The following is a 22,226-nucleotide window of genomic DNA, read 5'->3' on the forward strand; positions in this document are numbered from 1 at the left end:
GACCCATTATTGACTCTTCATCAATTTTTTCAATCCTTTGCCCTTTTTAACCACAGTTAACCCATTTTTGCCGGTTTATATCAATTTTTCATCCCGTTCCACCTAATTTCCACCAATTTTTTGCACTTTATAGCCATTTCACCCACTTTTTAATCCCCTTTTACCACTTTTCTTTCCCATTTTTGCCACTTTAACCCATTTTTTGGTCATTTTTTTCCACCTTCATCAAATTCTGGCCACTCATTTATATTCTTTAAAAATCCAATTTCAACAACTTTTACCATTTTTAGCCGTTCTGAACAATTTTTAGCAATTTTTAACCCATTTAAACCCATTGATGTTTTAACAAAGTTTTTCGTCTAAAGAAGGCTAAATGAATAAATAAAGATATTTGTTTGTTGTAAGAGCTGTTATTATTCAGGTCAAATTAAAATATGGTTTTCACAGCTTAACATCACAGTGGACCATGGTTTTGCTGACCTCCATGGGCCCCTAGTTCAGCTGGGTCCCAGAGACCTCCCTCTTGATAACTCCTTATAGACGGCCTTGTCTGCACATGACTGTTCTTGAATGTTCCTGGCTGTTTAACCACCTTCAGGTCCAGTGGGGGTCCCCGGTCTCTGGAACCTTAATTTGGGGGTCGGGGGCTGAAAAGGTTGAGAACCACTGCTCTAATGATTCTGATTGGTCCAGTCATTCTCTCTCTGGCTCCAGATGTGATTTCCACACAGCCATTGCAGAAGAAAAGATTGATTTTCAGGTCTGAAAGGTGCATTATTCCAAAGTCTATCATTGAATTATATCACAGTATCTAACGTCAGAAAAGGACCAGTCCAAAATCGGACTTTTCTGCAATGTTTACCACAAAATCCCAGGATAAAACAACTGCTTACTTCTCACAGTGAGTTTGATAAAGTGAAGTCCAGTTAATTCAGCATCTGTGACGCCTCAAACATCCTAAAAACATGTGTTCTAAGTTTTTTGACACACTCTACGTCGTGTTTAGTGACACTGGCAGGTAGCAGCAGAGAAAGCTCTCACATCCACGACTGATCAGCCTTTTTTACTCCGTATGTCTTCTTAATCAGAGTAGAGGATGTCTAACACGCCCGCTCTCCCCCTCACATCACTGTCGTCACCCCGTTAATGTGAAACTGAAGGACGTTTTCATCCCCGTGTTCTTGGAAATCCTGCTGATAAGTAAGGGGAATTGATTTCAGCCCTTACGTCAGCTTCTTTTACTCGCTACACCCGGACCCAAACTGACAGTTTAGCTGAAGCTGCTCCGTCTGAAGATCAGAGCTGTGAGGAAGCGGGCGCCATGTCTTTTAGTCGGGGTCACTGGGGCGCTTTGGCATGTGGTAGGTATTACACAGGCCAGTGTCCTAATTAACAGTGCTTAGCATGCTGGAGTACACAGCATATCAAAGTCTGGGAGTTTTACTGAGGACTCTTTGGAGGAGAGGCTAATATGAGGACGCGGCCAGGGCAGAGGAGTTTATTTAGAGCATCAAATACTGAAAATATCCAGCGAACATCATTATGAAAGGTCCCACAACAGCACAGCAGCTTCAGAGTATTAATAGCAGCAGATTAATTACAGTAGAAGATGAGACTGTTGCTGAAGATGCTGGAGGCCTCTGAACCACTGTAACGCCAGTTCACACCAATGCAACTCTGCAGGACTGTGCATGAAAGGGGACATATCTAACCCTTTAAGACAAGTTTATATCGGTCTCAGAGGTCCCCAAAACATGCCTGTGAAGTTTGTTTCTGATAAAACACTCCAGTGTTGGATTTTTGCATGTCTAAAAACTCCTCTGTTTCGGCTCTGCTCAGAACCAGCTGTTTCTGTGTCTGTGGCTTTAAATGTTAATGAGCTGTCTGACTCCGCCCCTCTCAGGAAATGGATGTGGCCCTCCTGATGGCAGCCGAGAGGAGGGTCACTTTTAACCTTCAGTTAAATCCAAGATGAGCTGTTAGCTCAGCAGCGGCGTCTTTAAACAGATAGAGAGTCTTCTCGACTCTTCAGGTAACATTTAAGACTCCCGGTGACGAAGACGCCATCATCTGCTCTAAATAATCCAGCCCTGAGTTTCACTCTTGTCTGCCATTGTTTCTGTGATTAATTTGTGTCGGATTTGTTTCGGTGGGCCCAGCTGTCAGTCCATCTGTCGGGGCCGTGACACATCAGAGTAGCTCTTATTCTACTTCCTGCTGACCCTCCGACCTCCCTAATTTCCTGACGTCAGAGCCCCGGCTTCACGTCAAGGAGACGACTTCTCTGCTCCTCTTCTAAGAAGGCCACATCGCTGAGGGTTTATTTTTACAACTCGTCTTAACTCGCCCTCCTCCTGGTGGTTTCAGCCATGTCTCCCCAGTCACTGGAACAAAAAGACCCCAGATCAGGCAAAAGCTTCATGCTCAGATAGGGGTCATATATGAGCATGAAAATCAAGCCTAAAATCAGGCTCCAAATCATCAGGGCTAAAATCAGGCTCCAAATCATCAGGGCTAAAATCAGGCTCCAAATCATCAGGGCTAAAATCAGGCTCCAAATCATCAGGGCTTAAATCAGGCTCCAAATCATCAGGGCTAAAATCAGGCTCCAAATCATCAGGGCTAAAATCAGGCTCCAAATCATCAGGGCTAAAATCAGGCTCCAAATCATCAGGGCTTAAATCAGGCTTCAAATCATCAGGGCTAAAATCATCAGGGCTAAAATCATCAGGGCTTAAATCAGGCTCCAAATCATCAGGGCTAAAATCATCAGGGCTAAAATCATCAGGGCTGAAATCTGGGCTTAAATCCTCTAGTGTGGTTACAGCTTTAGTTGGGATGGTGCTGAGATATCCTTTAGATCTGTTATTGTATAAAAGTTGAAGAAATGAAGGCCAAAGTATGAAATTGAGACTCAAAGTTGAAATGATCCTTCCTGTGGTTGTGAACTTGTAGAGCTCTCTTCTCTCTGAAGCATGAATGCTTAGGTAAAGCAGCATTGTCTCGTAATCCCTCGTTGAACTGTTCAACTGTGTTCAAACCAACCCCCCTCCTTCTAATCCCTGCTGACCCTCAGAAAAATAACAGAGAAATTATTTTCACCGTTTAAAGGCTGAAAGTTTGGGTTTTATTACCCACACTGATGAAATCGGTGGGGGGTTATGTAAAGGGTTCGGTATCTTTGTTTGTCTGTATGTGTACAAGATAACTCCAGAACGGAAAGTCGGATCTTCACCAAACTTTCAGGGAATATTGGGATAGTGACAGGGAAGAATCGATTAGATTTTGGTGATGATGCACGCATTTGTTCAGTTTTTCTTGGAATTCGAATTTTGAACACCATAGTAACCAATGGGAGCGTGAGTTCCTCGGTGGCGCTGCTTAGGCGTGGGTCTGCCGCCTCAGACGGCCATTCTAGTTCGCAGTATAATGCCGATAAGTTCTACCGTTAAAGTCTGATAATAGGGGTTTATGTTTCTCAAATATTAAACATGGATGCAGCTGCAGCGGCATTTCATTGGCTCTTGAAAAACTGCTTTAAAACCCCTGATTGGTCAACAGTCAAAGGTTTAATGTTGGTGTAACGGGACTTCTGACTTCAGTTTTTGCACTTAGACTTCTTAATACCTGAAGTAACAGCACAGAACTAAAACAGTGCTGCAGATTAAAGTTCTATAAAACTATGATGTATTGATTATTCTTCCAATCACTCTCCATGATGTTGGCTGGGAGGACTCAGCTTCCTCCTGATAAAGCGCTATATTGTTTTGAAGAGAAGGAAATCAGTGTGCACTGGATTGTGGGTAATTTTTTAAGTTTTAAAAGTGTTTGGGTTAAGGGAAGGTGGGACGTCCTCATTTTCCCCCCTCTAGTCAATACCTCACAGCGTGCCATTTTTCTCCATTTCTAACAGCATCCTTTTATTTGGATTTCTTTATATTCAATAGAAATGATGGAGAAATAATGTGTAATTTCCCTTCAATTGATAGCACATAATGAGGGTTTAATAGCGTCATTTATATCACTGAGAGCAGAACAAAGAGAGGGACAGATCTCTGACCTTTAAACCATCCTCAGGAGGAGAATCTTTGCCAGTAATGACTCTCCTCCGTGTTTTTCTTGCAGCATTGTGGGTCACACTGAGCCCTACACCAAGCTGTGCTGTAAAGGATTCTGCATCGACATCCTGAAGAAGTTATCCCGCAACATCAAGTTTTCCTACGACCTCTACCTGGTCACCAACGGCAAACACGGGAAGCTGGTCCGAGGAATCTGGAACGGGATGATCGGAGAGGTAACTCAGATTCATCTGTGGTAAAATCTCAATGAAGATAGAATCAGTGTTAAATTCTGATTAACGCCTACATGAGTGAGTAAGGTCACCGTGGAGGCCGAGGGAGGGGCTGTTGTACAGACAGGAGGAGTAGGTGTCCTCGTGAATAATCTCTACAGTCTCCCGGCCGGCCCTCCTCTTGAGGAATTGGACGCCGCCACATTAGTCGGCCTTTTTTCACAAAAACAGGAAGGCTATTGTGCTCAATGAGGCGTCGGCCTCCATAGGAGAGCTAATGGCTCGCATGAGGCGGAGTGTCTGGACTGTAAATCAGCAGGCTCTCCATCAGTATGATAAACAGCAGAGCGGAGTGGAACACACGGCCGGAAAAACACACGTGGAGGGAGTTCAAGTCCTTCAGGTGGACTCAGAGGTTCAGCACAGAACTGTACCAACATGGGAAGAGTAAAGTCTCTGATCCATGAAATCTGCAGGAGAATCTGACCATCTGTATGATTCCATCACTACCCCAATCAGCAGCTGTCTAACATTTTAGCTACCAGGCTGTGTGAAAGGCTGACAAGTGGATGTGTACTTAAGGCTGCACGGTGGAGCAGTGGTTAGGGCTGCGGTTTCACAACAAGAAGGATCCTGGTTTGAACCCCTGTGGGTGAGGGCCTTCCTGTGAGGGTCATGTCCTCTCTCTGCATTCCCATCTCAGCGTATCGGCGTCTCCTGATCAGCTGTTCGGGTCTGTGGGCTTCGACAAAGACCACAACAATCCACCAGAGCATGAGTGCATTAGCATTAGTGTTAGCATTGTGGCTAACAGTTCCCTCATGTTAATCTATCATTGGCTCTGATGTTGGAATTATTTATTCCTGCTGCTTTTTTTCTGTTCATCCATTACTGCCTCTTCTTTTTGACTCCACCTTTTTCTTTAACCACTTGCCTGTTTCTTCAACATGTTTGTGCTACTTTTGAATATTTTTACTGCCTTTTGCCATTTTGGCCAACTTTTTTCCACTTCTAATCCTCATCTCTTGCAACTTTTGGAACTTTTTTGCCATTTGTATCCTGTTTTTGCTCTTTTTTCACTCATTTTTGCCACTTTTTAAACCCCTTTTCTAACCATAATTGCATTTCTTGCCACTTTTTGCCCAAATATTTTTCTGCAACTGTAATCCTTTACGATTGTAATCTCATTTTTGTAATCTTTTGCTGCTCTTCAACCATTTTTTGCCACTTTTGCTCATTTAACACATTTTTCTACTTTCTGCCCATTTCTGCAAATTCTTTTTGCAACTTTAAGCCAATTTTGGCCACATTTGCCATTTTTAACACATTTTGTCTTTTTTTGTTGCTTTTAACCTTTTTTTGCCACTTTTCATGCATTTGTGTGGGTTTTTTTGTACCATAATTGCATTTTTTGCCACTTTTTGCCTATTTTTGCAAATCTTTTGCAAATTTTTTGCCACCTTACACCATTTTTAACCCTTTTTTTCCCCACCTTTGCTCATTTTTGTCACTTTATGGCTGCATTTTGCAATTTTTTAAACACATTTTCCACTTTTGCCAATATTTGCATTGTATTTTGCCTTTTTTTTCCCCATTTTTACCACTGTTTTGCTAACTTACCCCATTTTTGCCACTTTCACCTATCTCTGACCATATGTAGAACTTCTTTTTTGCCACTTTTCACCCTTTCATACCAGTTTTGCCCCTTTTAGTCCATTTGAGCCATTGCTTGACTATTTTAACCCATTTCTGTCTCTTTTGCTCTATGGTTTAAGAACAGTAGTCTCAGTTCCTTCTGTTTTATGCATCCTAACATTTGTATACATGTGGCCTAGCTCTGAAGTCTGGCATTACTTTCCTAAACCTTTAGTTCAATGTGCCCATCGTCTCCTTAAAGACTCCTAAATTCAAAACTGGATGTTTGAGTAGCCTCTGAGCACATCTCTTTGTAACAGATGGGAAGTTTTGCATTATGGAGGAGTTTGGATGAAGAAACCTGAAGATAATTGTGCTGAGATGAGATACAGCAACAGGACGGCATCTTCCTGCAGCGGTTTAGGCTTCCTTAAAGCAGTCTTTGCTATGACGTCCACTGTTTCCACTGCAGTGATGAACATTTCCTATGAGCCGTGATGGATCAGTAATGGCTGCAGTCATGATCAGATATCTCCCCTTAAATCTACTTTAGATTAAAATGTTTCTACAAAAGAAGCCCCTCCTCCAAACCGCAGCCCCGCTGACCTTCAGCTTGAGGAACTACCTCCACTTCCTGTTTGTGATGTTTGCCAGCAGACGTCTTATGTAAGAGTCATTATGTCTATATGCTTCAATACTTTGTGGAGGATTAGAGGTGGATTAGACGGTGAATCAAGCTTTACAATGCACTGCTGAAGGCAGAGATAACATTAGAATAGGCTTTTGAATCGCGTCCATCTGGAGGAAACAGACAGTCGATCACTTCAGGGACAGAGGCCGGGCGTGTTGACATCACACAGAGATGAGATTTATCTGAAAGGTCAGCGCTGGATGTCAGGGGTTAAGTCTTAACTCTATCAGAGCAGCACAGAAACATCTGTATGCTCTTTGGTTTAGAAAGTAGATCTATAAATATCCTCTCTTCCTTCCACAGGTGTTCTACAAACGGGCAGACATGGCCATCGGCTCTCTGACCATCAACGAGGAGCGCTCCGAGATCATTGACTTCTCTGTGCCGTTTGTGGAGACGGGGATCAGCGTGATGGTGGCCAGGAGCAACGGGACGGTCTCCCCGTCAGCCTTTCTAGGTAAGAAACGCCTCAATAATATCAGACCCAGCTCTGTGCATGGGGAAGGAAACGCCCTCCATTACAAATCACCGAAAAGATTCAGAATAAAGGAACACTTCCATTCACACCGCTTTCCTCTGCAGAGCCCTACAGTCCAGCGGTCTGGGTGATGATGTTCGTCATGTGTCTGACCGTCGTGGCCATCACCGTGTTTGTCTTTGAATACTGCAGTCCAGTCGGCTACAACCGCAGCCTGGTCAGCGCCAAAGGTGAGTGATACCGCCCACTTCCCTTCTACATAGTAGACAGTGGAACAGCTGATTGGTAGAAACATAAGCAGTGGTTTTGTTGCACATTTAAATGTTTAAAGCTTCCTTACAATCACCAAATAACAATACTTCCTACGATCATGAAACAAGAACATGAAGGTTGTATGATTACTGTGCAGCAGGCTGTGTTGGGTTTGTCAAGCCCCGCCCACCAAAACATGGAGAAAAAACAAAACCATCATATATGCTCGGATGAAATCACCTTACCACCTGCATGCCTTTACATCCTCACAGAGCGGCGGTCTTCAGGCCCTCCAGGGCTTTAGAGAAGACGTGAAATCTCTGCCTATTTACAGCCAGCACATATTGGATCAATGCCTGGAAAATTGAGATAGTGGCGTTTCATCTCTGAGCCCCGTGCTCTGTAAAGTCTCTCATAATGGATGGAGAGAGGCCGGAGGGGGGTGCATTCAGAGCTCTGCTCCTCAGGTTTGTTTTTATGTATTTTAGGAGGGATCACAGGATGCATGCAGGAAATATGTACAAGGTCGACCAGGACGCGTTTTTATTAATGCATAACTAAACATCAGATCTGTTGTATTCGCTCTGATAGGAAATGTGAGCTTTCAGCTGGGATGGGTTTTTTGTTTTGAGTGAACAAGACAGCTGCTTCATAGTTGATGACATTTATAAGTCCATCCATCCAGCTACGTTATCAATACTGATGTTCTGAGGCTGCCAGAGGCTGGGTACACCTGGACTGGTTTCCAGTCAGTCACAAGGCTCAGATACCGATAGAAACAACCACCAACAGTTAGTTCAGATTTACTGATTAAAGGGATATTTCAGGATTTTTGAAGTTGGGTCGTATGAGGTGCTCGGCTATAGTAGTGGCATTAGCCTCCAGTGATTTCCGTAATTTGATTTGATGTAATTTGTTTGACTTTTTGGAGGTCAGCAAAATCATGGTCCATTGTGAAACCAAGCTGTGATAACCATATTTTATATTTCAACTGAATAATAACCACTCTTATCAAAGCAACAAATATCTTTTTATTATTCATTTGTGCTGTAGTATTTAGCCGTTTTAGAAATGTAAATCCCTTTCCTTGAAAACAGAATTAAAATTGGTTAAAATGGCAACAAAAGGATGTGGAAAAGGTGATGAAATGTGATTTAAAAAGTAGCAGAAATTGGTTAGAAATGGCAAGAATTAGATAAAAGTGGCAAAAACATAAGCAAAAGATCACAAAAATGGGTTAAAGTGTATGAAACAGGTAAAAGAAGTGGTAAAGAGGATTAAAAAGAAGCAAAAATGAGTGGAAAATTTAATTAAATGGGATTTAGAAGCGGGAAAATAGGTTTGAACTGGCAAAAATGGGCTAACTGAGGCAGAAAGATAGGCAGAAAGTTGCAGAAATGTGTTCAGCTGGTACATATGGGTGTAGAAAGTGGTAAAAAGGGTTAATGGTGTCAACAATGGGTCAACAGAGGCTGAAACAGATGTGGCAAAAACAGGCAGAAACAAAGCAGTGGAAAGGGTTTTAAATGGACAGAGGTGGGTTTAGAGTGGCAAAAGAGTGTTAAAACTGGCAATAAATGGTGGGAAAAGTGATGAAAGTTAGTTTAATGTGGCAAAAATGGTTCCAAATTGTGCAGAAATTGATTAAAGAAGTGTCAAATAATAGTAACAAAATTTGGTTGGGGAAAAAATCATTTAAGAAAATATTCTTAGTTTTTTTTTTTAAGGCACCTGGCGACCCCAACTAAGTGTCTCACGACCCCAAAGGGGTTCCCGACCTCAAGGTTGAGAACCAGTACCATAGAAAACTGCATAATGCGAACCATGGCGACTGTAGACATGTCAGTACTCAACTTTTGTGGTTTTAAAAAGAAAACAACTCACTGCTGTTCTTTGTTCTTTTAACGAAGAAATGTCATCAAGTTCTGATAAAACTGGCGCTTTAGCAGCATCCACTCTAATCTCTTCCTCCATAATTGCACCGGCCTGTTGTCGCTGCCTGCTTACGTCCCGACTCCGCGCCTGAAAGTATTGCCCCTCGTTGCTGATTGGTCCCATCATTTTCTAAGTGGGCCCAAACAGTTCAGACGGGAGCTTTGTTAAGATATGCCTACCTCAGCACTAAATGCTGTCTGGACTCTCATGGAGTTTTTATTTTGTTATCATAGCCACTGTTTATGATCTCAACATTACCTGGCTGGGTTTTCTACTCATACTGTCTCGTCCAATCCTGTTGTAGATCCTGGAGGCCCCACCTTCACCATCGGGAAGTCGGTGTGGCTGCTGTGGGGCATCGTCTTCAACAACTCCGTCCCCATCGAGAATCCAAAAGGCACCACCAGTAAGATCATGGTCCTGGTCTGGGCTTTCTTCGCCGTCATCTTCCTGGCCTCCTACACCGCCAACCTGGCCGCCTTCATGATCCAGGAGCAGTACATCGACACGGTCTCTGGGCTGAGCGACAAAAAGGTAGAGAGCTGCGCCGCTGTCATTGACGTTGGCGCTCTGGAGGCGCTGTGTTTATTGTACAGCTCAGGAAAAACACAAAGTGCTCTATTCTGGGTGTGTAAACAGCGTGTGGTGGAGCTATGAAGGCAAATATCCAGAAGAGACAATGTCACCACCCTGACTTCTCACTCCCTCCCTCAGAGACGGAGCGGTGAAATTGAATTACATCCTCTGACTCCTTAGATAGGGATGTCTGTGGACGGCTTATGAAATGTAATACATGAGTGGATTTTCTGTGCAGACGGCGATTATAATGTCTGGTATTATCTTTTGCATATTTGTCTGGCCTGAGGATCTGCTTTAAAGGAGTATTGACAAGGAAATCCATGTGCAACCATCAGCACAAGAAATGGTCTGTAGACGTTTCTGCTCGCAGGCGACTGAAGGGATTAAAGAGGCATTTGAGGAAAAGACCAAGCTGTCCACTGCTCATTATCATTCAGGCAAAGTCATTTACAACTGCGCTCTCATTATACATTAAATCTGCGAGGCAGGGAGGGAGACAGAGAGGTTTTGACAGCAGGTCCATAGATTATTGAGGAGTGAGACGGTGTAGGGAGAAGGAGGGCTGTTTGTCCAGCTGTGCTGAAGCCCTCAGGTTAAGTCAATGCAAATGAGCAACAAGACGAAGGCACAGGAAGTGACCTTCAGAGCGATGAAGATGAGCAGAGCGGCTGAAAGTTGAGGTGCATGATGACCTCGGCCCTAAAGAACCCAGGTCCTTATAGTCCTTAGAGTCCTGAGATGGATCCTGTTCGCTCTGACCAACCTCCTTTAACCCGTTACAGTCAAACTCGCTGATGAAGAGCGTATAAAACATGGAGATCTATCTAGATTAATCTGAAGTAGTTTTAGTTACCTTAGCCTAAATTACTGTGGTAAAACTTCACTCTTTAAGCACCAAAGTTGCAAAATTGCAACAAGCAACATTGCTGAATTAAACAGGCTGTAGCTGCAAATATGGTGCCTAATGTTGTTACCACTTTACACCAGGAGATGGCGGACATGAGTAACTTCAATCCCAGCAGCATTTGTGGGCGTGTTTCTATACAAAGTTTTGGAGAGAAAAAGTTTTGAAAGACCCACCTCCGGTCGAGGAAACGAGGAAGTGGTAGAAGTGGTTGTAGTCGGTGCGTAAAAGAGAAAAAGAGAGCGAGTTGTAGCGAGAATACTCACAATACTGGGAGGAATAGAGGAATATTCACCCCTCTGACGATGACGTTCAGTCGTCCAGTGAGACTGAGACTGCCGGTGTGTCGGAGCACTAACTCCATGGGCCATCAGAGCTTTTCCTCACCTTGGCCGGGGTGGGGACATGGTGGGGGTTGCAGGGGTGGCCAAAATACGAATATTGACGGAGGTAGTGGGAATAAAAAAACACTACAGAGGTAGGGGCAGACGTGGTAGAAGCAGTGGCAGTGGGGGCCGTCTGGTGACATCAGAATATGCAAATTAGATGAGTCACACTTTGGGTCATACTGAAGATTTTTCTCATTTACAGTACGCCTTTATCTCTAACCACTTTTAAGCTACAGCCTTTTGAAATCTTGATATCACAATTGAATATTTTCTTGAAAAAACTCTGGTGCCTGAAGAGTTAAGACATAACACATTTGACAACTAAGAACAAGACAGAGTTATGTTAAGTTAGACTTTAAGGAATAATTTATGAAAGTCCTGAACCTTATTTTTCTATTCTAGGGTAAACAGGGATGTTAATTTAAGCCAATACTGATAATGATACTGACACGTTAATGCAGTTCAGACCCAAAATCCTCCCCTTATATAACAGTTTAAAGTTTAAGGACTGAGAAGGACTTACTGCAGGTCCATTAGACAGCCTACGCTGATTCATACATAAAGACAATATTTACAACCAAAATAGACTAATATTTAAAGTGTTATAGGCTAATATTAGTAACTACTATTGGCCAATATTTAAGCTAATAAAGGCCAATATTTACAGCCAAGCTGAGCAGATATTCAACACGAGTAAAGGCTGCTATTGAGCTGCTATTAATAGCAATATATGATATTTTCAGCAAATATAGGCCAATATTTGAGCTGATATTTGCAAATAAATGCATTCATTAAAGGCCAATATTTACAGCCATGCTTGGCCAAAATCAAAGTCTGTTAAAGACTGGTATTTAAAGCATAAACAAGCCAATATTTACAGCTGATATGACCAACTTTTCATAGCCAATTCACAGCAGATATTGGCTTACGCTAACAGCCTCTATATGCCAATGTAAAGAGCTGATAAATGTCAATATTTACATCAAATATAAGCTTATATTTAAAGTGATGAAAGGCTCATATTAACAATTATAGCCTGATATTAACAGTAAATATAGGCTGATATTTACATCCTATATAGGCCAATATTTACAGCTGATATGACCAACTTTTCATAGCCACTATAGGCCAAATTTCACAGCAGATATTGTCTTATGTTAACAGCCATATGCCAATATAAAGAGCTGATATAGGTCAATATTTACAGCAAATATAAGCTTATATTTAAAGTGATTAAAGGCTTGTATTAACACTTAATTATAGGCTGATAATAACGGTCAATATAGGCTGATATTTACAGCAAATATGCGTTAATATTTAAGCTGATTTTAGCGAGTATTTGAAGCCATTAAAGGCCAATTTTTACAGTCAAGCTTGGCTGATATTCACTGCCAAAACAGGCTGGTATTTAAACAAGCCATAAATTTACAGCTAATGTCGGCAAATTTATAACTATAGGACAAATTTCCCAGAAGTTATTGGCTGATATCAGTAGTTTAAAACCCCATGTTGAGAGCCGAATTAGGTCAATATTTACAGCTGATAGAATTTGATATTTACAGCCAATATAGGCTGATACTTAAGATGGACGAATGCAAATATTCACAGTATTATATGCTGACATTTACAGCAAGTAGGTCAATATTTATATCCGATATAAACTGATATTTACATCTGATTTTGAATATTTGCAGTCAGCCTTGGCTTATATTTACATCTGATATGAGCTAGTATTTACGGCAGATACAGGCCAATATTTAAGCTGATATTTGCCAATATTTACAGTCCAGCTTTGCTGATATTTAGTGCAAATAAAGACCAATATTTACAGCTGATATGGGCAAATTTAAAAAAACTATAGGACAAAAATCCCAGCAGATATTGGCTGATATCTGCAGCATTATATACGCCAATGGTAAGAGCTGCTTTTGGTCAATATTTACAGCCAATATAGGCTGATATTTAAGGTGGATGAAGGCTGATATTCACAGTAATATATGCTGATATTTACAGCAAATATGAGCCAATATTTATAGCAGATATAAACTGATATTTACAGCTGATTTTGAATATTTACAGTCAACCTTGGCCAATATTTACATCTGATATGAGTTTGTATTTACAGCAAATAAAGGCCAATATTTAAGCTGATATTTGCCAATATTTGAAGCCATTAAAGACCAGTATTATAGTCAAGCTTGGCTAATAATTAACGCCAATACAGGCTGATATTTGTAGCCTTAACAAGCCAATATTCACAGCTGACATGAGCCAATTTATCACTATAGGTCAAAATTCCCAGCAGATATTGGCAGATATCTGCAGAGTTTATATGCCGATGTTAAGAGCTGATATAATTCAATATTTACAGCCAATATAGGCTGATATTTAAGGTGGATGAAGGCTGATATTAACAGTTACATATGCTGACATTTACAGCAAATATGAGCCAATATTTTTATCAGATATGAACTGATATTTACAGCTGACATTGGCCAATATTTACATCTGATTCGGCCAGTCTTTACATCCAATTCCAGCAGTGTTTAGGACAGAATAGACCAATATTTTCAGCTGATTCAGGCTGATACAGTAAATTTAACTGTTGGAAATACCAGCAGGAATTTTCAGATCTGCTGAAACAAAAAGTGACTTTTTAAGCCAATATCTGCTGACACAATTTTATGCAGATAATATCAGTCATCCCCAGATAAAAACTAAAACAAGTCACAGATTGTCACATTTACTAGATAACAAAGAACTGCTAGTTGACCAGGGAAAGAACAAGCTACCTAAAGCTGCTTAACCGGAAAAATCAGGAATAACTCAGGGCTTTTTAACCAGACAGAATGAGTAATGACTGCTGGTTAAAGAGGGGGAGAATGTATAAATACTGACCAGTTAACCAGCTGTTCAAAGGTGAAGAAAAGGCAAATAATTTCTAGTTAACTAAGAAAAAGAACGACTGCTGTTACTGCGAGCTAACCAGAGAATGAAGTAGCCACTAACAGCTAAAAGCAGTTTCACCTCAGCCATGGCTGCTGACGTCCCTCCCCTTCTTGATTTTGATTGGTCAGTGAGAGAGACACGCTGAGTTGGGCTATTGTTTACCTCAGGCTGTGGTGGCTGTGGACAGATGTTTTTGGACCACACAGATGTGTTGATTCTCTAAAGTCTCTGTCTGCTCTGTCATTCTGCTGTCCTTACACGCCATTCCACCTCTCCTCAGCGGTCCCTCCTGTATCAGACCATGAAGGCAGATTTCCCTCCTGTAGGTCTTATCAGGCTGAGACGGGGCCGCCGTGGGCGTGCAGAATGTAAAATCCCTCAGGGACAAATTTGTGATTTGGGGCTCTACATATAAACTCGACCTTGTTAGACGACTCAAGGTTTTCTATCAGATTGCAGCCGAGGTCTGCTCCGTTTACAAGACGTCCTGACATGATATTACCTCCCTCCTCACACTAAACTTGAGCACAAAGTGTCCCCCGGCTAATGTAGTGAGAACACATTTGAATAAGGTTAATGAAAAAGTGCAATTTTGTCGATTGCATTTCTGCCCCATTCCACTTCCTGTCCTCACGGCTAATTAAAGGCATAGAGAGCTGCCAAAAGCAAAGGGATAAAAGAAGAAGTTCATTTCTTACTGCAGACAAGGAGAGCATGAAGGAGATCAGGATATCTCTGCACACAGACTGGCATTGTTGGGTCGCTGAACTGTTTAAATCAGGAGATAAAGAGGCGGCAGGAGCAGAGGCACAAAAGAACTTAGAGATCAATTCAGGAAACATTTTAAGGATCGCCAGCGTAAGAGTGTCTCTGACCTTTTCAGCTGCTGTTTGGCTCTTCTGAACGACTGAAAGAAAAGTCACTAAACATCATGGAGGGTAATGGGACAGGCTCATGGTGGTCCAGTTCTGGTACTCAGAAAGTCTCTGGTGTCATAGTTTGTTATTGGACAGGCTCATGGTGGTCCAGTACTGGTACTCAGAAAGTCTCTGGTGTCATAGTTTGTTATTGGACAGGCTCATGGTGGTCCAGTACTGGTACTCAGAAAGTCTCTGGTGTCATAGTTTGTTATTGGACAGGCTCATGGTGGTCCAGTTCTGGTACTCAGAAAGTCTCTGGTGTCATAGTTTGTTATTGGACAGGCTCATGGTGGTCCAGTTCTGGTACTCAGAAAGTCTCTGGTGTCATAGTTTGTTATTGGACAGGCTCATGGTGGTCCAGTTCTGGTACTCAGAAAGTCTCTGGTGTCATAGTTTGTTATTGGACAGGCTCATGGTGGTCCAGTTCTGGTACTCAGAAAGTCTCTGGTGTCATAGTTTGTTATTGGACAGGCTCATGGTGGTCCAGTACTGGTACTCAGAAAGTCTCTGGTGTCATAGTTTGTTATTGGACAGGCTCATGGTGGTCCAGTTCTGGTACTCAGAAAGTCTCTGGTGTCATAGTTTGTTATTGGACAGGCTCATGGTGGTCCAGTACTGGTACTCAGAAAGTCTCTGGTGTCATAGTTTGTTATTGGACAGGCTCATGGTGGTCCAGTTCTGGTACTCAGAAAGTCTCTGGTGTCATAGTTTGTTATTGGACAGGCTCATGGTGGTCCAGTACTGGTACTCAGAAAGTCTCTGGTGTCATAGTTTGTTATTGGACAGGCTCATGGTGGTCCAGTTCTGGTACTCAGAAAGTCTCTGGTGTCATAGTTTGTTATTGGACAGGCTCATGGTGGTCCAGTTCTGGTACTCAGAAAGTCTCTGGTGTCATAGTTTGTTATTGGACAGGCTCATGGTGGTCCAGTACTGGTACTCAGAAAGTCTCTGGTGTCATAGTTTGTTATTGGACAGGCTCATGGTGGTCCAGTACTGGTACTCAGAAAGTCTCTGGTGTCATAGTTTGTTATTGGACAGGCTCATGGTGGTCCAGTTCTGGTACTCAGAAAGTCTCTGGTGTCATAGTTTGTTATTGGACAGGCTCATGGTGGTCCAGTTCTGGTACTCAGAAAGTCTCTGGTGTCATAGTTTGTTATTGGACAGGCTCATGGTGGTCCAGTACTGGTACTCAGAAAGTCTCTGGTGTCATAGTTTGTTATTGGACAGGCTCATGGTGGTCCAGTTCTGGTACTCAGAAAGTCTCTGGTGTCATAGTTTGTTATTGGACAGGCTCATGGTGGTCCAGTTCTGGTACTCAGAAAGTCTCTGGTGTCATAGTTTGTTATTGGACAGGCTCATGGTGGTCCAGTTCTGGTACTCAGAAAGTCTCTGGTGTCATAGTTTGTTATTGGACAGGCTCATGGTGGTCCAGTTCTGGTACTCAGAAAGTCTCTGGTGTCATAGTTTGTTATTGGACAGGCTCATGGTGGTCCAGTTCTGGTACTCAGAAAGTCTCTGGTGTCATAGTTTGTTATTGGACAGGCTCATGGTGGTCCAGTTCTGGTACTCAGAAAGTCTCTGGTGTCATAGTTTGTTATTGGACAGGCTCATGGTGGTCCAGTACTGGTACTCAGAAAGTCTCTGGTGTCATAGTTTGTTATTGGACAGGCTCATGGTGGTCCAGTTCTGGTACTCAGAAAGTCTCTGGTGTCATAGTTTGTTATTGGACAGGCTCATGGTGGTCCAGTACTGGTACTCAGAAAGTCTCTGGTGTCATAGTTTGTTATTGGACAGGCTCATGGTGGTCCAGTTCTGGTACTCAGAAAGTCTCTGGTGTCATAGTTTGTTATTGGACAGGCTCATGGTGGTCCAGTACTGGTACTCAGAAAGTCTCTGGTGTCATAGTTTGTTATTGGACAGGCTCATGGTGGTCCAGTTCTGGTACTCAGAAAGTCTCTGGTGTCATAGTTTGTTATTGGACAGGCTCATGGTGGTCCAGTTCTGGTACTCAGAAAGTCTCTGGTGTCATAGTTTGTTATTGGACAGGCTCATGGTGGTCCAGTACTGGTACTCAGAAAGTCTCTGGTGTCATAGTTTGTTATTGGACAGGCTCATGGTGGTCCAGTTCTGGTACTCAGAAAGTCTCTGGTGTCATAGTTTGTTATTGGACAGGCTCATGGTGGTCCAGTTCTGGTACTCAGAAAGTCTCTGGTGTCATAGTTTGTTATTGGACAGGCTCATGGTGGTCCAGTACTGGTACTCAGAAAGTCTCTGGTGTCATAGTTTGTTATTGGACAGGCTCATGGTGGTCCAGTTCTGGTACTCAGAAAGTCTCTGGTGTCATAGTTTGTTATTGGACAGGCTCATGGTGGTCCAGTACTGGTACTCAGAAAGTCTCTGGTGTCATAGTTTGTTATTGGACAGGCTCATGGTGGTCCAGTTCTGGTACTCAGAAAGTCTCTGGTGTCATAGTTTGTTATTGGACAGGCTCATGGTGGTCCAGTACTGGTACTCAGAAAGTCTCTGGTGTCATAGTTTGTTATTGGACAGGCTCATGGTGGTCCAGTTCTGGTACTCAGAAAGTCTCTGGTGTCATAGTTTGTTATTGGACAGGCTCATGGTGGTCCAGTACTGGTACTCAGAAAGTCTCTGGTGTCATAGTTTGTTATTGGACAGGCTCATGGTGGTCCAGTTCTGGTACTCAGAAAGTCTCTGGTGTCATAGTTTGTTATTGGACAGGCTCATGGTGGTCCAGTTCTGGTACTCAGAAAGTCTCTGGTGTCATAGTTTGTTATTGGACAGGCTCATGGTGGTCCAGTTCTGGTACTCAGAAAGTCTCTGGTGTCATAGTTTGTTATTGGACAGGCTCATGGTGGTCCAGTTCTGGTACTCAGAAAGTCTCTGGTGTCATAGTTTGTTATTGGACAGGCTCATGGTGGTCCAGTACTGGTACTCAGAAAGTCTCTGGTGTCATAGTTTGTTATTGGACAGGCTCATGGTGGTCCAGTTCTGGTACTCAGAAAGTCTCTGGTGTCATAGTTTGTTATTGGACAGGCTCATGGTGGTCCAGTACTGGTACTCAGAAAGTCTCTGGTGTCATAGTTTGTTATTGGACAGGCTCATGGTGGTCCAGTTCTGGTACTCAGAAAGTCTCTGGTGTCATAGTTTGTTATTGGACAGGCTCATGGTGGTCCAGTACTGGTACTCAGAAAGTCTCTGGTGTCATAGTTTGTTATTGGACAGGCTCATGGTGGTCCAGTTCTGGTACTCAGAAAGTCTCTGGTGTCATAGTTTGTTATTGGACAGGCTCATGGTGGTCCAGTTCTGGTACTCAGAAAGTCTCTGGTGTCATAGTTTGTTATTGGACAGGCTCATGGTGGTCCAGTACTGGTACTCAGAAAGTCTCTGGTGTCATAGTTTGTTATTGGACAGGCTCATGGTGGTCCAGTTCTGGTACTCAGAAAGTCTCTGGTGTCATAGTTTGTTATTGGACAGGCTCATGGTGGTCCAGTACTGGTACTCAGAAAGTCTCTGGTGTCATAGTTTGTTATTGGACAGGCTCATGGTGGTCCAGTTCTGGTACTCAGAAAGTCTCTGGTGTCATAGTTTGTTATTGGACAGGCTCATGGTGGTCCAGTACTGGTACTCAGAAAGTCTCTGGTGTCATAGTTTGTTATTGGACAGGCTCATGGTGGTCCAGTTCTGGTACTCAGAAAGTCTCTGGTGTCATAGTTTGTTATTGGACAGGCTCATGGTGGTCCAGTTCTGGTACTCAGAAAGTCTCTGGTGTCATAGTTTGTTATTGGACAGGCTCATGGTGGTCCAGTACTGGTACTCAGAAAGTCTCTGGTGTCATAGTTTGTTATTGGACAGGCTCATGGTGGTCCAGTTCTGGTACTCAGAAAGTCTCTGGTGTCATAGTTTGTTATTGGACAGGCTCATGGTGGTCCAGTTCTGGTACTCAGAAAGTCTCTGGTGTCATAGTTTGTTATTGGACAGGCTCATGGTGGTCCAGTTCTGGTACTCAGAAAGTCTCTGGTGTCATAGTTTGTTATTGGACAGGCTCATGGTGGTCCAGTTCTGGTACTCAGAAAGTCTCTGGTGTCATAGTTTGTTATTGGACAGGCTCATGGTGGTCCAGTTCTGGTACTCAGAAAGTCTCTGGTGTCATAGTTTGTTATTGGACAGGCTCATGGTGGTCCAGTACTGGTACTCAGAAAGTCTCTGGTGTCATAGTTTGTTATTGGACAGGCTCATGGTGGTCCAGTACTGGTACTCAGAAAGTCTCTGGTGTCATAGTTTGTTATTGGACAGGCTCATGGTGGTCCAGTTCTGGTACTCAGAAAGTCTCTGGTGTCATAGTTTGTTATTGGACAGGCTCATGGTGGTCCAGTACTGGTACTCAGAAAGTCTCTGGTGTCATAGTTTGTTATTGGACAGGCTCATGGTGGTCCAGTTCTGGTACTCAGAAAGTCTCTGGTGTCATAGTTTGTTATTGGACAGGCTCATGGTGGTCCAGTTCTGGTACTCAGAAAGTCTCTGGTGTCATAGTTTGTTATTGGACAGGCTCATGGTGGTCCAGTTCTGGTACTCAGAAAGTCTCTGGTGTCATAGTTTGTTATTGGACAGGCTCATGGTGGTCCAGTTCTGGTACTCAGAAAGTCTCTGGTGTCATAGTTTGTTATTGGACAGGCTCATGGTGGTCCAGTTCTGGTACTCAGAAAGTCTCTGGTGTCATAGTTTGTTATTGTATTGATTGAAAGCCCCCTTGCTTTGTAAAGCTTTGTCAGTTTTTCTCCCTCTGTCCTGTAGAAACTTAGACCATTATTTTTAGTATTATGCCAGTGATACTCAGCACGTGGCTCTGCAGCCACATGTGGCTCTGTTGTGATGATTTGTGGCTCTTCAATGTCTTCATTTGAAATATTATTCCCCCCAAAAACCTTAAAAAGGAAACTTTGACCTCAGAAATTATCCACTGCACGTCACAGTCAGTTTGTTTCCAGCTCTTATACGGTAGCCTTCAACTGTCAAACTTCATTGTCAGCATTTATTTGTCTTTTTATTCCTTTGTCCTTATTTGCAATTTTTGCCCCTTTCTTCTTTTTTGCCACTTTCAGTCCATTTTTACTGCTTTAGTCAATTTTTGCTACTTCTTTTTGCAACTTTTTGCCAATTTTTGCCCCTTTTTTGTGTCTTTGAATGCCACTTTTCCCCCATTTTTCCCCTCATTTTGCTGCTTTTTGCTCATTCTTCTCCCACTTTGCTGCTTTTTGCACATTTTTGTCACTTTCCACTCATTTTCAGCCATTTTTTTGCCACTTTTTGACCATTTTTGCCATCTGCCACTATTTCAATTTGGTCACTTCTCACCCATCAAGCCACTTTTCACCCAAATGTGTCCATTTCATACCTACTTTGCCAATTTAACCAATTTTTTGCCACCATTTGCTTCTTGTTGCATATTTTTCCCCATGCTTTGCTGCTTTTTGCCCATTTTCTTCAATTTCCACTCATTTCTAGCCATAATTTCACCACTTTTTGACCATTTTTTCCATCTGCCAGTGTTTTTATTTGCCTCCCATGCCACTTTTCACCCAAATGTGTCTATGTTATATGCTACCTACTTTGCCAATTTTACCCATTTTTTTGCTGCGCCTTGCTGCTTTTTACCCTTTTTCTTCAATTTCCACTCATTTTTAGCCATGTTTTCGCCACTTTTTGACCATTTTTGCCATCTACAACTATTTCTTTTGGTCATTTCTCACCCATTATGCCACCTTTCCCCAAATGTGTCCATGTTATACCTATTTTGCCCATTTTTCACCCATTTTTTTTGCCACTTCTTGGCCACTTTTTGACCATTTTTGCCACTTTAACATTATTTATTGCTAATTTAACCAATTTTTGCCACTTTTCACCACTTAGATTGTGGCTCTTGCAAAGGTATTTTTTAACCATTTGGCTCTTTGGTTAAGCAGGGCTGAGTAACACTGTATTATGCAATTTCCATGCAACACAGTGCAACCATCAACATCCTTGATTTTTCATTGACTCCTGCTCTTTCTCTCTCTCGACAGTTTCAAAAGCCACAGGAGCAGTACCCTCCGTTCCGCTTTGGTACGGTCCCAAATGGCAGCACAGAGCGGAACATAAGGAGCAACTACCCCGAGATGCACTCCCACATGGTCAAATACAACCAGAAGGGAGTGGAGGATGCCCTAAACAGCCTCAAAACAGGGTAGGTGTCTGCCAACGACCAGGAAATGTACGTTTGAAGCAGAACTGAGAGACAAAGTGAAGCCGAATCATTTCCAACTGAGTAAAAACATCCTCTTTCATGTGACCCCGCTAGGAAACTGGATGCCTTTATCTACGATGCTGCTGTGCTGAATTACATGGCTGGCAAAGACGAGGGCTGCAAGCTTGTGACCATTGGCAGTGGGAAAGTGTTTGCTACCACTGGTTATGGCATCGCCCTGCAGAAGGATTCACGCTGGAAGCGACCCATCGACCTGGCTCTGCTTCAGTTCCTGGCTGATGGTAAACTCTTCATATGTATGCACTAGATGGTGAATATTTAGCAGTCAAGATTTAAAAACCTTTTCCATCAACCTGTGAGGGAATAAATGGAAGAGAGGAGACATTTACTGTATCATAAGGGTCCATAATGTGGTGTAATGATACAATAAACACTGCGAGGGGGGAGATGGGAATGAAGATAGGAAGCAAAATGTTATTACAGTAAAATTCAGAGGAATGACAGGAGCATCATAAATGCACGTCAATAAAACGGCGATGTGCTTGGATAGGCTCCTCAGGGGATTTAGACAAAGCCTGGGGCCAGAGTCTGGTCACCTTAAGGGGAAAATGTAAAAGATGGAAAGAGGAATGTGCTCTAAATGTGAGAGGATATAAACCAGCTGCTGTGAGCTTTGGCCGAGTCCTGCCTCTAGCTTTTACCCCTACCCCTCGATTTCCAGTGCCCCGTTGCCCCTCATACTGAGGTCACCTAAAGTGACTTAGAGACTGTCTGTGGCTTTAATGCACGTACCTCTAAACTTAGAGAAGTTTGCATTCTTTGCAGTTTTACTTATTTATGCCCGAGAGCACTGGTTCTCAACTTTGGGGTCGGGACCCCTTTGGGCTCGCGAGACACTTAGTTGGGGTCGCCAGGTGCCTTAAAAAAAAAAAGAATAAAGA

At 42.7% G+C, this 22,226-nt stretch overlaps 1 protein-coding gene across 1 annotated transcript in view; it reads left to right on the forward strand.

Moving 5' to 3' along the window:
• grin2ca (glutamate receptor, ionotropic, N-methyl D-aspartate 2Ca) overlaps positions 1–22,226 on the forward strand; it is a 100,563-nt gene that overhangs the window by 68,229 nt on the left and 10,108 nt on the right. Inside the window, exons 6-11 of the mRNA XM_041778035.1 lie at positions 4,126–4,294; positions 6,921–7,074; positions 7,200–7,325; positions 9,587–9,816; positions 21,104–21,264; positions 21,379–21,566. Of these exons, the coding sequence (XP_041633969.1) occupies positions 4,126–4,294; positions 6,921–7,074; positions 7,200–7,325; positions 9,587–9,816; positions 21,104–21,264; positions 21,379–21,566 (1,028 nt within the window). The remainder of the gene's footprint in view (positions 1–4,125; positions 4,295–6,920; positions 7,075–7,199; positions 7,326–9,586; positions 9,817–21,103; positions 21,265–21,378; positions 21,567–22,226) is intronic.

This window comes from Cheilinus undulatus, linkage group 21 (assembly GCF_018320785.1).
Source record: "Cheilinus undulatus linkage group 21, ASM1832078v1, whole genome shotgun sequence".
NCBI classification, from domain to species: Eukaryota; Metazoa; Chordata; class Actinopteri; order Labriformes; family Labridae; genus Cheilinus; species Cheilinus undulatus.